This window comes from Scyliorhinus torazame, chromosome 2 (genome assembly GCF_047496885.1).
Source record: "Scyliorhinus torazame isolate Kashiwa2021f chromosome 2, sScyTor2.1, whole genome shotgun sequence".
Taxonomy (NCBI): Eukaryota; Metazoa; Chordata; class Chondrichthyes; order Carcharhiniformes; family Scyliorhinidae; genus Scyliorhinus; species Scyliorhinus torazame.
In genome coordinates, this window is record NC_092708.1 from 391,835,564 (window position 1) to 391,854,427 (window position 18,864).

Consider the following 18,864-nt stretch of genomic DNA (forward strand, 5'->3'; position numbering starts at 1 on the left):
CGGGACAGGCATTTTAGCGGCGGGACTTAGGCCCATCCGGCCGGAGAATCGCGCAGGGGGGCCCGCCAACCGGCGCGGCGCGATTCCCGCCCCTGCCGAATCTCCGGTGCCGGAGACTTCGGCAACCAGCGGGGGCGGGATTCACGCCAGCCCCCGGCGATTCTCCGACCCGGCGGGCGGTCGGAGAATCTCGCCCAATAACTCTGTTTGTCCTAGATCTAAGTTTCCACCCTAGCTCCCTGAACTCCTGCCTTATATCCCTATCCCTTTTCCTACCTATGTCGTTGGTACTTATGTGGACCATGACTTGGGGCTGCTCCCCCTCCCCCTTAAGGATCCCGAAAACACGATCCGAGACATCACGCACCCTGGCACCTGGGAGGCAACACATCAACCGCGAGTCTACCTCGTTCCCACAGAATCTCCTATCTATCCCCCTAACTATGGAGTCTCCAATGACTAATGCTCTACTCCTCTCCCCCTTCCCTTCTGAGCAACAGGGACAGACTCTGTGCCAGTGACCAGTACCCCATGGCTTATCCCTGGTAAGTCCCCCCCCCCCAACAGTATCCAAAGCGGTATACTTGTTACTAAGGGGAACGACCACAGGGTATCCCTGTACTGACTGCTTCCTCCCAGCCCCTCTCACCGTCACCCATCTATCTTTATTCTTCGGAGTAACTACATCCCTGAAGCAATGAAGGCAATGGAACGCTTATGAACCCCCAAGAATTCGAGGTTGCAGCGACTAGTAGAGTAGAACAGTGTCCCGTATGGGAAGAAGATCAGAAAATATCTCAAAGGGAAAGGATGGCCCCTTTGGAGTGAATTCTGCACCAATGACGAAACAGGTCCCGGGAGTATAGGACATATTTGGTGGGAGAACCTGTCAGAGATTCATAAGAAGAGCTTGGGGAAATCTCGCAAGCCGATGGCAATCGTGTCCTGCTTGGCACAATTGCGAGGCACAGAGGAGGTCGTTAGGACGCTCCGTAGAGAGATTGAGGAGAGAAACAGAAATAGTGAGGGAGATGTGAACGAATTTGAGAAGGTGAATAAGGAGTTAAGAGAACAGTTAGCAGTGAGGGACAGTTAGTGGATGATGCCAGGTGGGCACACCAGTCTTGTCTCGCCCATTTGAGTATTTTTCAAACCCAGTACGATAAGGCCTACCAGGACACACAACGCGCGGTCTTGGTAAGACAAGAAACAGAGCAACAGGTAGAGCAATTGCAGAAACAGTGCAATGATTTAAAAGCAGCCCTACGAGCACTCCACACTTCCACGACGGATCAAAGGCAGAGCTCCGTAAATCACGCAAAGTGCCGGAAGCAAATTGCAGAATTGCAATCTCTGCTTTCTGTCCAGAATGGGTTTCAAAGTACGTTTGGACCCCAGTTAGACCAGGAAAACGGCCCCGATTGGCAGAAGTTAAATGAAACTACCCACAGATACGTACATGGGACATGGACGCAAGAAAAACCCCAGAAAAGGAAAGCACCCCAACGCCAGACTGAACAGGCAGAACACACCCCCATGAAACCTGTAACCACACACCGCAGGGCCACAGCAGAAGGAAACGCAGATTTCCTATATACAACCCCGTTAACCGTGACCCAATTACGGGACGCGCGTGGAAAAATTACACCGTTCCTTCCCACATCAGACCTCCACCAGTTTTTCACTAGAGTTAAACAGAAGGCTACCATGTACGGCCTGGACGAAAAGGAGCAAGTGAAGCTCACAGTTTTAAGCCTCGACACTTCAGTCGTGGCAGCCCTTGCTGACCCACAGAATGTAGGAGGAGGCACACTCCAAAAAATGCACACAGCGATCCTGGATGCGATCGGCTATAACAGAGGAGACCCCGCAGAAGTCCTAAACAAGTGTACGCAAAAGAAAACAGAGCACCCCACAGCGTTTGCTGGACGCTTGTGGATACATTTCACAGCAGTAATTGGAGAGTTAGCCCGTGCCCATTTGTCCGCGGATAATATGGCCAAATGGACTCGAATCCTAGTCTCTCATGCGACAGAGGCAGGACAGAGAGCTTGCGCAAATTACGACCCCTCAGACAAGGCCCACAACGAGAAACGGGTTTTGAAAAGATTGTCCCGCACTTGGGAACAATCCGTCCAAGGCAAAACCGCATTTGCAAAATCAGAGGAAGAGCAGGCAGACATGCATCCAGTTAGGACGCACCAGAACCTCGCATGGGTAAATGAGGGCAGGAACAGCCCACCGCAGCCTAAATCCCAGGAATGCTACAATTGTGGACAATTAGGAAACTATGCACGAGAGTGCCACGCGCCCCAAAAGCAGCAGAGAAACCAACAGACAGGCACCCTAAGTAAGAATAGGGCAAAGCCAATCCATAGTGTTAGCGCCCGTTCAGAGAACGCAGACGTGAACGGCACCGACTGACCGTGTTCGGACTCCCCAACTTGGGTCTGCGACACCCTTTGGGACAAGTCCGGTAGACCAGTAGTAGCAGGCAAAGTCTGGGGACACCCCGTAGAATTTCTTTGGGACACAGGAGGGTCCCGCACCACGCTCAATTGCTCCACGATGTTTCAACGAGACACGTGGCCCACAACAGACACCATCACACTCAGCGGCTTTACAGGTCATTTACAACAAGGACACATCACAGTCCCTGTTGCGATACAAATAGGGAACATTATGACTAAACACCCCGTAGCTTTGGTCGATCTACCCCAGACAGCAGGACACATCCTAGGAATCGACTTTATGAGCTTCCACAACCTCTCATTTGATCCGGCAAATAAATGTGTATGGAGAATGGCAAAATCAGCACGAGCCCCCGCCACGCTCACAGTTGGAAAGTATGGAAACAGAATCAGCGCAGTAGGAGACTTCTGGTTCAACCCCCGAGCCATTAGTCAGGACCAACAGGTTAGGGAAGTCCTGCAGCAACACAAAGCAGCATTTGTACAGCACAAGCACGACTGTGGCAAGATCGCTGGCTTAGTGAACATTACAGGTCCCGACCCCAGACCCCAAAAGCAGTACGGTTTTCCCCAAGAAGCAGAGGGAGAGATCTCCGAAGTAATAGAGAGTCTGCTTGATCAAGGCGTACTCCGATCAGTAGCCTCCACAAATAACGCACCAATTTGGCCCATCAGGAAACCCGATGGATCATGGCGACTGACCATTGATTACCGGGAACTGAACAAAGTAACCCCAGTAGCAGCCCCCACCATAGCCATGAGTCCCAAGACCATGGTCAAACAGGGACTCCAGTCAAAATGTTTTTTGGTTTTGGACATTAGCAACGGTTTTTGGTCCATTCCATTGGATAAAGCGTGCCAATACAAATTCACCTTTACATTCCAGGGACACCAATACACGTGGACGTGCCTTCCACAAGGCTTCCACAACACCCCCTCCATTTTCCACCGACAGCTGGCAAATGGATTACCAAAATTTGGGTACAGTAGTCACTCATGGTAAACGCGAGATTGAGCAAAAGAAAATTGACTCGATCATCAAATTGCCCCTTCCCCATAATGTCTCAGCCCTCCGGTCATTTCTAGGACTGGTTGGCTACTGCAGAAACCATATCGCCGGATTCGCCACAAAAGCAGCGCCCCTATCCGACCTTCTCAAGAAACATGTTCCTTGGGAATGGCTTCCACAGCACACGGACGCCGTGGATGCTTTAAAGAGAGCCCTCAGCACAGCCCCCGCATTATAGGTCCCAGATCCACTTTCCCCGTACGCAATCGAAGTAGCAAGCACCGACCGAACCCTTTCGGCCGTGCTCCTCCAGGAACGCCATGGCCGATTAGGCCCCATGGCATACGCCTCATGCGTGTTAGATCCTGTCGAGCAAGGATTTTCTGCCAGCGAAAGGCACCTGCTCTCAGTTTTTTGGGCAGTGCAGTACTTCGCCTACATTAAAGGATTCAACCCCATCACCATTCTCACTGAACACACCCCAACATAGCTATTATTAGACGGTCGACTTAAAGATGACACAGTCAGCCACATCCGCGCAGCCCGTTGGACCCTTCTTTTACAAGGATGGGACATTACAGTTAAAAGAACCAAGACCCACACTTTCCTAGCCGACAATTTGCAATATGCAGGTATCCCACGTGAGTGTGAGATCATCATCACAAACTATAATTCAGGCCCATTTATACCTAAGTCAGCTCCCAGGAAAGCAGGTAATACTCCCCAGAGACCCCAGCCCACAGACACGTGCACACCCCTGTAAATTTATGTGGATGGCTCCTCCACAATTTTGAATGGAAAGAGAATACCGGTTGCGGCATTTAGAGGACGCGCAGGGACGCGCCCTTGAAGAGATTTCATTAAAGTTGCCAGGGCATCTAGGCTCGCAGGCAGCAGAACTGGCAGCCATAGCTTACATTGTTGATCACCCTGACTCGTTTCCGACCCCAGCAGACATATATTCGGACAGTTTATATGTCTGCAATAGTTTAACAGAATTCCCACCCCTGTGGGAAACTAGAGGATTTGTTTCGGGAGACGGAAAGCCCCTATCCTCAGCCCCATTACTCCGGCATATCCTAGAGACAGCTAAAGATAGGTAATATGGTATCATTAAGGTTCGCAGTTCTTCCCTGGTAACGTTAAAGCATACACCCTAGCGAAGGCAGGTTCCAGATATGGTTACTTTTGGAACCCCCCCCCGAGAGCACCCCAGTACACACGGTTCAGGTCTCACAGACCAACATTCAGGATCTAGCGAAAGCCCAAAAGGAAGATGAAAAGCTCAGGGAAGTTTTAAAAGGAATCTTCCCAGCCCCGTACAATAAGTTTAAGAACGCAATAACCACACATGACGGTGTGATTTTGAAAGGCGGCATTTATGTAGTTCCCAGCCAGGACAGGAACCAGATTATTTGTCAGTTCCATGCAATCATGGACACCAAGGCATTGAGCCCACCCTAACCCACCTCAGACCTCTCTGCTGGTGGCCTGATTTAAAAGCCGATGTAACCCATTACATTGAAAATTGCTTGATCTGTGCCCAGAACAACCCGGACAGATATGCAAGAAAGGCTCAGCTTAGTCACAGTAAATGGCCCCTGGACGAATTTGTAGACAGATTACATAGGACCCCTAACCCCCTGCAGAAATGGTTTTAAGTATGTGTTGGTGGTCATTGACACCTTCACAAAATGGGTGGAAGCTTTTCCATCCAGAACGTATACGGCCAAAACAACAGCTAAAATCCTAACACACCTTTACAAGATGGGGCCTCCCACGTAGTATAGAGTCCGATCAAGGCTCCCATTTTACAGGACGAGTAATGAAGAACGTCCTCACAATTTTCTGAATTAGGCAGAAGTTTCACATAGCATACCACCCCCAGTCAAGTGGCATTGTAGAGAGGATGAACAGGACTTTAAAAGCCACTGTCAGGAAAATGGTGCAACAGAACAACAGCACCTGGGATTCAGTTCTCCCATTTGCTTTAATGTTCTTACGAAACACGGTATCCACGTCCACAGGATACACCCCCCACATCCTCATGACCGGACACCCCATGAAAGGGACAGAGTATTTATTCGGACTGGATTTGTCCAGCCCCGCAGTCACCGCCCTCACGCATGAAAATTCTGTACAGCAGTTTATTGAGAATATAAAGGCAGCCCAGCTTGCAGCAGCTGTGAGACTTGGGAACAGGAGGAAACAAAGCAAAGCTTGTTTCGATAAAACGGTACACGCCACCGAGTTTGTAGTCGGGCAGCAAGTGATGCTTTCCCTATACAACCCCAATTTATTCCTTTCCCCCAATTTTTCCGGACCGTACTCCATTTCAGACAAAGTCAGCCCCTCGGTATACAAGATCACATATCCCAATGGCAAGTCTGCATGGTTTCACATAAACCAACTTAAGGCTTATGGCTCACAGAACAACTATGCAAACCACATCTCACTTGCAGCAGCAGATGAGCATGCCCCGCCCACGAATGACGCATTCCTACCCTCCCCAGCCAGTCCAGCCCGTCCTCAGACACATCTTCAACTCCACCCCCAGAGGCACGACTCCACCTCTCCCTTCCTTCAACCAGCAGCGACATGGACAGCGATAGCGATAGCAATGACGACAGCCACAGCACACCACGTTATGATTACATCCCTGCACCAGGCCCCACTCCCAGTGAATCCGAGCATGATTCCAGTGACCCCTTCAAAATCACGTACATCAAAGCCATGACCCAGACCCACCTCCCGACGATCACGGATTAAAACCTAGTAGCTCCAACCTCGACACAAGATTCTGGCACCGAGATAATTCGTTCAGGCTCATCCGGAATGATGAGATGGACCCCAATTCGCCCCAAGCAGCTTTAGCCAAACTACTCCAGTCAAGAGTATGGCAGCCGGGAGAAGATGATGACATAGAGTCTGACTCCCACCAGACAAATCCCTTTGCAACCCTGTTCGCTACTGAGCAATGAGGTGTCCACATGATGGTAAAAAGGAACCGATGTAGAGATACGGTGTCCTTTCTGATGGAACGTGCACCATATTTGTTGTATGTTTGTTCGTTTAATGTACATGTTAAATGTTATTTGTGAATTAAAAAATTTTCATGGCCCCACACCACCACTCTTTTAACGCCGACAGGCAGTTAATGGAACAAGTTTGTCGACAGACAACTGTTCAGAAGAACTAGTTTGTCAGCAGACACCAATCACAGCTACTCTTCTGATTCGATTATAAGAGGCAGCCTCCACGATGATCACATTCTTACCCATTCTTGCCGGTCGCTCAGGCAGTGGAGAAACGGCATTGGTCCCCCCTGTCTGAGGACCACCCTCTGGTCAGCTACGCTCGGGTAGAGCACAAACGGCACTGATAACCGTCCTACCAGGGGATTCCACCCATTCTTACCTGCCGCGGCCCATACGCACCCCATTTTGGCACTTTCAGTTCAAAATTCTTTTGTTTGTTTCTGGCGACCCTTAGGTTGCTTCCACATGCTACTTACATTCTCAAACACTAGGATGGTAGATCGACCAGGCTGTGAGATGGCTCGCACCATGTCAGTGTTTTTCTCAGATGTCTTGTCCAAATATTCGGGTTTTTTTTTAAATGAGGGAGTCACAGATGGTGACCAATTATAATGGGTAATTGGCAACAAAGGACAGACAGACAGACATACGAGATCTTAAGCAAGATAATAACAGATATTATGCTTGTGTCCACAGAACTCCGGAACCTCAGGAACCCCAGAGGAAGAAAAAGAAGAAGACCGACAAAAGGAAACATGAAGACAACCTTCATGTTTTTCACCTGGATCTTAGCAGGATCCCTTCAGTTTAGCGTGGACGCTACCCCCCTGACCCCTACCACACAGGCCATGAATGATTCCCACCCCTGCCATACACTGTACCCCGAGATAATTAACCCCGAGATAGTTAGTCCCGAGACAGTTACCGACACCCCGACCTGATGTGACAAGTTTATCACCTGGTATTCACTACCTTACATCGTAGAAGCACTCTTAGTTGGCAATACTCTGCAGTGTCATGCAGACACTTAGACTCAGAAAATGGCAGAGGAGAGCCTCCCGCAACCGCACTCCGGTATACACATTTAGATCCCCTATCTTCGGACTCCAACAAACCCCCCAATCCCTTTAAGTGAATTTTGTGTGTGTTTTGTTTATTTAATAAAGAAATGTAAACCTCTGTGCTTGACTGCCAAGCCAGAGAGACTTGTGTTGCTGCTATTTCTACAGTTTAAAATGTTGTAGATTATTTTTGATTGTTTAAGTGAGGATAGTTTATTTAGGATAGCTGGAGGTTCCAGTTCTTTATTTGGTAATGCATGCCTGAATGTCATAGCGCCCCGTAGAATTTTATAATGATGTATGTATATAAAATAACTAAGGTAAAGTTGCAATTCATAGGACAAAGCAGTGTAGAGCCTGGGAAGTGCTTATGGGTGCTCAGCTTGGTCAGAGAACGAAGACGACGTGGTAATGTGATCTTTCACGCTTCACGTTGAGGATCACAAGGAGGGTGTGTAGCCATCTAGGATGGCCACTTCCCGATTACAAAATGGACAATTTGCAAAGATTGCAGGGAAAATGGATAATGCTGTGAAAACAAACAGGTTCAGAGCTTGTCTGGATATTGGAGCCGCAGCTCCCAGACAAGACCAAAACTGTAGGCCAATTAGCATACTAATGGCCCATCTCCGGGAACAAAAGAGTAACATTTGAGTAACCGATATTAAGGCAGACACCCCGGCGCCAGAGGAGACCGAAACAAAGCAGGCCAACGGCCACCTAGGCCACGCCCAGCCATCAGGGCACCCACCCCTTTATTGGATGAAATCAATGGGAATTATCAAGAAATGGCCCAATTGATTGGGGCCAAGTTCAAGGCCCACCCAAAAGAGCGCGAAGCCCCTTTGGGTATATGAAGGAGCCCCCAAGAGAGAATCGTTCTCTTGGACCCATCTCTCACCGAGGAGAGACCTGTCCACCAGCTGCACCAGAAGCAATTAAGTCCAAGGTCAACGCACGCTACCAGGCAGACGACCTTAGCTGTTCCCCTGTTCCAGTTCGACCCCAACAGCCTCAGAACCGAACAATGGCCATTGTTCCTCTGACTGAGTGGGCGCCCGAAGCTAAGTATAGACTTTAGCAGTAATGATAGTTTAGTCTGAAGTATTTGTGCATGCGTAGATTTAACTGTGTGTGTAAATAAATAAGCATTGACTTTGAACTAACTAACTGGTGTACCGAGTCTTTGATCAGTATTCGGGTTTGAACCTTGTGGCGGTATCGAAAGATACCTGGCGACTCTAGAGCAAACATAATTCGGATTAAGGAAGGCGACCATATTGACTGCCATATTCAGAGCCAACCAAAGAGACCAACAGCCGCCACTTGAGGTCAAAGTTCTGTTGCAGTTGATTGACATAATTCACACTATCTGTCAAACTACCAAAATCAGTATTATGAGCATATCTTGAAATTTTATTCTGTATTGCAATATCTAAATTTTATATGTAGCAAAACAGCAGTTATCCAGCACACTGAACTTTGGGAACATTGTTGTCTACCACCCTCCAATCTGAAAAATAACCATTAACCACACCTCATTCTTTCCTGTCCTTAAACCAATTTTTATCCAAGCTGACACTAACTCTCCCATCCCATGATCTTCATTTTTGTTCATCAGCCTTTCATGTGGTACTTTGTCAAATGCTTTCTTAAAATCCAATCACACAACACCCAATGCTTTCTCTTCATCAACCTTCTCTGTTATCTCACCAAAAAAAAAATCATTTAGATTAATCAAGCACAAACAAGCTGACTTTTACAAATCCATGCCGGTTTTCCTTCATTTACTCAAACCTCTCCAAGTTCTGTTGTTTTTTTCTCCAGCAATTGATTTCAAAACCTTACCACACGCAATGTCCTTACACACTTTCAGGATAAGGGCTTCACATTTTTCACCTGCCAATTCTCTGACAGGATTATGTGCAGGGAAGATTGAAATAACACGGTGGGCCCTTCAGCTGCTTCCCCCCCAATTCTTTAGCAACCTGGGATGCAAGCCATCCAAACCAGGTGACATATCCATTCTAAGCATAGAAATCCTTTCCAGTACCTCCTTCCCATCATTTGCAACTCATCCATTACTTCCACTTCTACTAACATTTTCTCGGCACCCTCTTCCTTGGTGAATACCGATGCAAAGTACTGTTGTGAATATCTAGCTCATGTTCATTTTAATATTTAAGAGTTAATTCTTAGTTCTGGGAAGATTGAAGTTGTTAAGGCAAGGTAATTAAAATACTGGGGTTTAGAGACTATGAAACTACCTCAAGAAATTACACTTCAAAAAATGAGCCATGTTTGTTCAATAAAGTCAGAATAGAAAAGAGATGAAACTGTAAAACAGCAGGTGGGATTACTTAAGTGTGGAGCTGGAGACATGTGCCAAAATTTTCTGGCCTTTCCGCTGGCAGGCTCACCTGGCCCTTCCGACGGCAGCACCCACCCCCATGGGTTTCCCAGCAGAAGAGGATGCGAACAATGGGGAAATCTGTTGACAGCGGCAGGACCAGAAGATCCCACCAGTGAACAATGGCGCGCCACCTCCAACACCACAAAACACTCAACAATGTCTGCAAGTCTTCCAGTAATGGCAGTCCAGAAAGATGTTTTGTTTTGGGGAATACAGCTGAATTGGTTTTGAAGTATTCGGTAAATCCTGAAAGGTTGTAAAACCTATCATATCAAAGAAGAAATTGTAAATGAAGGATAATTATTTGAAGGTCAATATGAGTACAGCCCAGTATGTTATGTTGTCATGGATATGGGTGGAACTTAAAAAGGTTTTCCTGTTTCAGTTTCAGGGTGTTTACTAAGAGAGCTCATTGCAGTTTGGGCCTTGTGTGGTTTGCAGCATACTGAGTGAAGATAGCCAAAGTAAATGATAGTTAGATGGACCTGCCATGTAAGCTGAGTAAATAACTAAAATCATCATTGACCTTGTGGAATGCGAGTGAGGCTGAACCTCAGTTTGTGTTTTGTGATGGAGCACAAGCTGGAAGATTGTCCAGTCCGAAACTCATGAGAGAATCTACAGTTGTCCTCACAGAAAGAAAGTAACATGTAGATTCTCTTGGAAGTATTGAAAAGTAACCAGAACAAGGTCCTGAGGCATCCACAGCCAAGAGATGTTAAATTAAAGTTTTACTTCTGAGGACAGCTGGAGCTGAGGAGAAATCTCCAGCGGACTGTGGTAAACTTATGGGTGGTCCCTATAGAAGTAAATAACTGCTTAAGATTTATGTGTCTTATAAGAGAATTCTTTAGGGAATAAGAAGTAAACCTGACTGCATAACATACATCGTTATAAACCATCTTGTTAAGTTAATGATGTTGTTTTCTTTAAATATGTAATGAAGTTTGTGTTTTGTTAAAAGATCTTCTGATGTAGTTATATTCGTTAAACTAGTGTTTGAATCTCTCTTTAAATGTAAACAATTCTGAATTGGATTGTAACAGTATTTATTAAGTATTCTAGTTTTGCTCTCAGCATACATCACCCTCTTTGTTCCTAATAGGTCTCCCTACTCCCTTGCTATTTACATGCTTGCAGAGGATTTTTGAGTTCACTTTTATATTAGTCGCCATTCCATTCTCATTGTCTTTTTGTGAGTCTTAATTTCATCTTCAGCAACATTCTCAGCTTATTGTATCTGGCCTGATTCTCAGATGGAGTATTCATCTGTCGTGCTCATACACGTTTTTATTTTATCATATTCTCCATCTCCTTTGTTAGTCGAGGAACCTGAGCTTTGGCTCCGCTACCTTTAACTCTTATTGGAATGCACCTAGTCTATCCCTGAAACATTTCTTCCTTAAAGATCATCCATTTCTCAATAACATTTTGGTTTGATTTGACCTTGGTTAGATCCCCATTCATCCCATTTAAGTTAACCTTCTTCCAATTTAGAAGTTCTGCTTTAGATTATTTCTTGCTCTTCTCCATTACGAATCTAAACTTACCAAGCGTTCTTCCATATTTAATTGGTCCATTTGGCCTACCTCATTCTCCAACACCAAATCCAACCCATGCTTACTTTATAATTCTATTGAGAACATACTTGTCAAGGAAATTCTCCTGAACACATTTCAGAAATGTATCCCCCCTCCTTAGCCTTTACTCTAACATTATCCCAATTGACATTTGGGTAACTAAAGTCCCTAATATCACCAGAGTATAGTTCTTCCATATCTCAGTGATTTCCCAGCAGATTTTCTCCCTGAACTATCTTCCCTGCTGCTATTTGAAGGTCAATAGAATACCTCCAGTAGTGTGTGTCGTAATATACACCAGTATATTATGGTGCAGACACACACACAAACACTGATGGACATGCAGTGGGACCAATCAGCATACACAACACCGCAGCCAATCACCATTGAGAGCACACGCACTATAAAGACAGGGGACAGGAGAGTTTCCGCTCATTCTAGTAGCAGCCAGCTCGGAGCACAGAGCTCACAGCCTTCAACACAGACATTCACCCTGTGCTGAGTGCATCACCTGGTTAGGACTAGGAAAGGGTCAACAGTTAAAGCTGGTATTGTATTTACCCACAGTTCAAGTATGTTAATATAGTTAACCTTATAATAAAATAGAGTTGCACCACTTCCAGTGTTGGTGACCTGTTTGTGATCCAGAACACCCAACACATCATGGTACAAGGAGTGGTTGCATACTAGCACTTCTGAGACCCACCTGCAATTAATCAGTATTCCGGCATCCTGATGTATGGAGAACATGAACCCGCCGCCACCGCTCCGCATCGCCGGCAATCTCGGGGTCAATTGGAAGATTTTTAAACAGCGCTTCCAGCTCTTCCTCGAAGCCACGGACAGGGAGAACGCCTCGGACACCAGGAAGATTGCTCTGCTCCTCTCCACGGCCGGGCAACACACCATCCACATCTTCAACTCCCTCACATTCGCAGACGACGAGGCCAAGACCAAGTACAAGACGATTCTCCTCAAATCCGATACCCACTTCAGCATAGAGGTCAATGAAAGCTTCGAAAGATACCTGTTCCAGCAGCGCTTGCAGGGTAAGGACGAGCCTTTCCAATCCTTTTTAACACACCTCCGCATCCTTGCACAGTCCTGCGGCTACGGGCCCACCTTCGACTCCATGATACGCGACCAGATCGTATTTGGTGTTCTGTCGCACCCCCTGCGTCAGCAGCTCCTCAAAATTAAGCAATTCACCCTAGCGACTGCCATCGAGACCTGTGTCTTGCATGAAAATGCCACCAGCCGGTACTCCCACATACAGGCGGCTGAAACGGCACGGCAAGGTCCCCACGAGACGGAACGGATCCAAACAATTGAACACCTCCAAGGCTGCAGCCTGGATGAGGGCGGCCATTTAGTGCGCTTTTCGCGGCCTCCCCGCTTGTACGCGCCAAAACGAGGGGACTGTGATGTGGAGGAACGTGATGCGCAGGCGCGCACCATGCAGGACCGCACCGCGCATGCGTGGTGGCGCAACGAGCGTACTGACGTCACAACGTGCGGCAACTGTGGTTCCGCCCATTTAAAGCGGCAATGTCCTGCAAAATCGCGATAATGCCTACGATGTGACAGACTTGGCCACTATGCTGCCTGCTGTCGAGCAGCTCAGCCTGCCAATTTGCATCGCTTCAGCCAGCCTCGCAAAAATGTTCGGGCAATTCAACTCACGTTCACAGAGTCCGATTTCGACTTCCCGCAGATCAGTGACACCGAGGACCCGAGGGAGCCTTTTCGAGTCGCTGTTATAACAAAGAACAGGCTGTCCCCGAATCAAAACCACCAGCTGCTGTCGGTGCACAGCACTGATCCAGACGACGAGTGGTGTGCCACCCTGACAGTCAACCGATCCCAGATACGATTCCGCCTGGACACTGGTGCTTCCGCTAATCTCCTAGCGTGGTCAGACTTTCAGACCCTTGGGGTTAAACCAACCATTCTTCCGTCAACCTACCAACTAGTGGACTACAATGGCAACGTCATTCCTGCTACTGGTTCATGCCAACTCGAAGTGACGCACAACTCGCGAAAAGCCAACCTTCCCTTCGAGATCGTGGGCTCCGCGAAGGTCTCTCTGCTAGGCGCACAGGCGTGCAAACTCCTAAACCTCGTTCAGCGAGTACTCTCTCTCTCTCCAGAGGACACGTCTGCCTTCCAGGATGTGGACTTCAGGGCGCAACTCAATGCCATCATCGACCAGCACCGCGACGTTTTCGAAGGCATGGGCACGCTTCCGTACACTTACAAAATCCTTCTCAAACAAGACGCCACGCCTGTGGTTCATGCACCTCGCAGAGTCCAGCACCCCTCAAGGACCGCCTCAAGCAGCAGCTACAGGATCTCCAGGACCAAGGAGTGCTCTCCAGAGTGGCAGAACCAACCGGACTGGGTCAGTTCCATGGTGTGCATAAAGAAGCCTTCCGGCGAGCTCCGGATATGCATTGACCCAAAGGATCTGAATCGCAACATAATGAGGGAGCATTACCCTATCCCCAAGCGTGAGGAGATCACTTGCGAGATGGCTCGGACCAACATCTTTACCAAACTTGACGCCTCAAAAGGATTCTGGCAAATTCAACTAGACAGGTCCAGCAGAAAGCTGTGTACCTTTAATACCCCATTTGGCAGACACTGCTACAACAGGATGCCGTTTGGGGATTATATCGGCGTCAGAAGTATTCCACCGGATCATGGAGCAAATGATGGAGGGCATTGAGGGTGTGCGCGTCTATGTTGACGACATCATCATTTGGTCCACCACCCCGCAGGAGCATATCAGTCGCCTCCAGCGCGTTTTCAAATGAATACGGGACCAAGGCCTTCGCCTCAACAGAGCCAAATGTTCCTTCGGCCAGACGGAACTCAAGTTCCATGGGGACCACATCTCCCGGTTGGGTGTGCGGCCGGATGCGGACAAGGTGGCAGCCATCACGGCCATGCAGAAGCCAGAGGATAAGAAGGCGGTCCTCCGAATTTTGAGCATGGTCAACTTGCTGGGGAAGTTCATCCCCAACCTCGCCTCCCATACCACAGCTCTCCGGAACCTAGTCAGGAAGACGACAGACTTCCAATGGCTTCCCGCCCACGAGCGCGAATGGGAGGAGTTTAAGACCAAGCTTACCACAGCCTTGGTATTGGCATTTTTTGATCCCACGAAGGAAACAAAAATTTCAACGGATGCCAGCCAATCCGGCATTGGGGCGGTGCTCCTGCAACGCGATGAAGCCTCATCATGGGCACCCGTTGCATATGCGTCACGTGCCATGACCCCCACGGAACAGCGCAACGCGCAGATCGAAAAGGAGTGCCTGGGCCTGTTGACTGGGGTCGACAAATTTCATGATTACGTGTATGGCCTCCCCCAATTCTCTGTCGAGACCAACCATTGCCCGCTGGTCAACATTAAACAAAAGACCTGAATGATATGACCCCCTCGCCTCCAGCGCATTCTGCTTATACTCCGGCGGTACGATTTCCAGCTCCTATACACCCCGGGAAGGACCTGATCATAGCCGACGCTCTGTCCAGGGCAGTCAACACCCCGTGTGACCCAGAGGAGTTCGTCTGCCAGGTTGATGCTCATGTGGCCTTCACGGCTTCTAATCTGCCGGCCACGGATGAATCTTATCCACATTCGCCGCGAGACTGCGGCTGAACCCCTACTACAGCGTGTCATGCGCCACATGACGGACGGGTGGCTCAAGGGCCAATGACCACAGTTCTACAACATCAGAGACAATTTGACAATAGTCGATGGTGTCCTCCTGAAGCTGGACCACATGGTGATCCCGCACAGCATGCGCCAGCTCCTTTTGGAACAGCTACACGAGGGCCACCTTGGTGTGGAGAAGTGCCGACGGAGGGCCCGAGAGGCTGTGTACTGGCCCGGCATCAATGAGGACATCGCCAACACAGTGCTCAACTGCCCCACCTGTCAGCGGTTTCAGCCGGCCCAACCACGTGAGACCCTACAGCCCCATGAGTTGGTCACGTCCCCTTGGTCTAAGATAGGCTTTGACCTGTTCCATGCGCTCGGCAGGGACTATGTTCTGATTGTAGACTATTTTTCGAACTACCAGGAGGTCGTACTCCTGCACGACATCACATCATCGGCGGTCATTTGTGCCTGCAAGGAGACCTTTGCTCGTCAAGGCATCCCACTCACTGTGATGTCGGACAATGGCCTCTGCTTCGCGAGCCAGGAATGGTCCAACTTGGCCAGCAGGTACAACTTTGTGCATGTGACATCCAGTCCCCTGCACCCCCAATCCAATGGCAAAGCGGAAAAGGGCGTCCACATTGTCAAACGGCTCCTCTGCAAGGCTGCCAATGCAGGATCCGACTTGTACCTCGCCTTGCTGGCCTATCGTTCGGCCCCACTCTCCTCGGGCCTGTCGCCAGCCCAGCTGCTCATGGGTCGCACCGTCAGGACCACGGTGCCGTCCATTCACGTCCCAGACTTTGACCATATTCCGGTCCTTCAGCGGATGGAACAGTCTCGTGCACAACACAAGGCGTCGCATGACGCTCGGGCCACTGATCTCCCTGCTCTGGCGCCGGATGACAACGTCTGCATCTATCTTCCAGAGGGTGGCTGGTCTGCAACTGCTGTGGTTCTTCGGAAGGTGTCCTACCGCTCGTTCCTGGTTCGTCTGCCAGATGGTTCCACTCGCCGCCGCAATCGGCGTGCCCTTCGTCTCGTTCCATGCTCACTATGTGATCCTCCACCGGTGCCACGCCCTCCAGTTGTCCCCAACCTGGACTAAGTGGAGATTCCGAATACTCTGCATCCTCCTCACTCTGCCGTGGCCCAGCCCGTTCCTTAGCCGGTGGCTCCTGACCCACCCTTAAGGCGGTCAACCAGAATTCATCGCCCACCTCAGAGACTTGACTTATGAGTTTTACAATGTTGGACTCTTTGATCTGTTCTGTTATCCTGTTTCATCGTTCCAGTAGTTTGTATAGAATGTTCATTTCGTTGTTGGTGTGACACCCTATTTCTCTGCACAAGGCACCTTCCCGTGTAAATAGATTAGTCTCATGTACATAGTCATGTAAATAACGCGCACACACATAGTCAGGTACATTCACTACACAATATTTATTGTCATGCAGGCACATGTTCTTTATATAAAAGTGGGATGTCATAATATACACCAGTATATTATGGTGCAGACACACAGACACACACTGATGGACATGCAGTGGGCCTATCAGCATACAAAACACCGCAGCCAATCACCAGTGAGAGCACACGCACTATAAAGACAGGGGACAGGAGAGTTCCCGCTCATTCTAGTAGCAGCCAGCTCGGGGCACAGAGCTCACAGCCTGCAACACAGGCATTCACCATGTACTGAGTGCATCACCTGGTTAGGACTAGGCAAGGGTCAACAGTTAAAGCTGGTATTGCATTTACCCACAGTTCAAATATGTTAATATATTTAACCTTATAATAAAATAGAATTGCACCACTTCCAGTGTTGGTGACCTGTTTGTGATCCAGAACACCCAACACATCAGTGTGATCCTCCCTTTTTTGTTTCTCTCAACAAATGGAACCTGGAAAGGTTCTATATAAATGCAAGTTCTGCCTGTGAAATTTTCCACCCAACTCTTGTCTTTTCTTTCCTCCTGATCACTGTCAGCATATCTCAAAATAAGAAGCCCTGCACAATAGAACCACTGATGTTGGCCAATTGATTTATCATCCAAAGATCTGCTATCAGTCTTGGGCAGAAAATGCACTGGGTTCTAATTTCAGTTTTAATCAACAGAGCATGCTACAAAATGGAAAGAAGGCTCTATCATCAGTTGCTCCCTCATCAGGCCAGTTGCTACGGGTACATATTAACATGGATTTCAGAGAGTGGGGCTTCACTGTGAACATTGACTCAACCGGTGTTCCGATGGTGACATCGTCTGCAATACCAACACTCACAACGGGGGACCTGTAAGTACAATAATAATCCAGACCCTTCAGGAAGATTCAGCATGAAGGTCAGCTGATTCATCCTCTATCTGTTTCTACACCTGTGTGTGGCTATTTATCTAATCCTGCTTCATTCAGTGACCAGGTAGTATTTCCTCTGAGGACCCCCCTCTACCTCTTATCAGTCTATATTCCTATGTCTATCCCTGATGTACATCCTGTGTTTAACTCTACATCTTAATATAGCCCTAATACATTTTATCTATCCAGCCCCATCACATTTAACTCCACAGCTCTTTCTCTTGGAGGCAACTTCGGGAGTGGGATTTTTACAACACATTAAACACCTTTTCGCACAACCATTATGATGCCACTGAACTTCCTTCCGCAATGCAGGTTGACCCCCGGACCCTTTGCCCATCTCTCCAGGCATCCCCCTCTCCCGGTGGCAATCATCCACCCTCCGGCCGTGGGCATGTCCCCAGAGCTGTGTACCATCCCCTCGGTATTCTGATGTTGCGTGTGTGTGTGGTGTTCACCTCCCGCAGTGTTCAGGCACAGTGACCAGGCATCAGGGTGTGATTGGGATGCAAGGCAATGACCCCTGTATGCTACACAGGGCCCGCCCACCCACACAAATCCATTTGGCATGTGTGAAGTGCTCACTTAACCACGATTGCCAATTCTCTATTGGCGATAGCCTTCAGCCGTGCAGTCAGAGGCCTCAGCAGTCAGTGAGAGTTATGGGTGGTCATTAGGGTAGAGGGCAGGGACAATGGTTGCCCCAGGATTTGGTATAAATGATCCAGGGGTTGACATGGTGGTGCCATGAATGGTTGCCCCCCCGATTGCCCCCCAGCACACACTCCCACCCCTCCACCCCACATGGCAGCTCACTCCTGTGGAGGGTCCCCCTCCACCCCCAGTGCAGGGTCCCCCACCCCCACCAAGCATTGGGGTGGCAAGTCCAACATCCCCAGGCTCTTTGCCTTTGAGCAAAGATGGCTACTCACCTCCTCGGCTTTCCGTAGAATCCCTTCCTCCAAGTTCACGTTTTTCAACAGGAGTACTAATCGGCGCCAGCGTGACCACTTACTGGGAAGGTCGCTGAATGACAGGAGGCCGTTGGATATGGGGTGGTTCCCATTAATTGTATGGAAATGGGGCTTAAGTGGTGATAATTGGTTTCTCGCCACGCTAAGGCAAGATCCCGATTTCACCTCTGGGAGTAGGTCGGTTGCATCGAAACTGTTTGGCGCCTGGCGAGGATCTCGTTTTTTTGCCTCTCAAATGCTGCCTTGATGTCAACGACAGTCACTCTCACCTCAGCTCTGGAGTTCAGCTCTTT

The 18,864-nt window shown here is 48.7% G+C and overlaps 1 protein-coding gene across 2 annotated transcripts in view; it reads left to right on the plus strand.

The window, feature by feature from the left end:
• Window positions 1–18,864, plus strand: part of LOC140405796 (uncharacterized) — a 390,195-nt gene that overhangs the window by 270,672 nt on the left and 100,659 nt on the right. For both annotated transcript variants that reach the window (XM_072494233.1, XM_072494229.1), the window contains exon 14: window positions 17,362–17,537. In XM_072494233.1, the coding sequence (XP_072350334.1) occupies window positions 17,362–17,537 (176 nt within the window). The remainder of the gene's footprint in view (window positions 1–17,361; window positions 17,538–18,864) is intronic.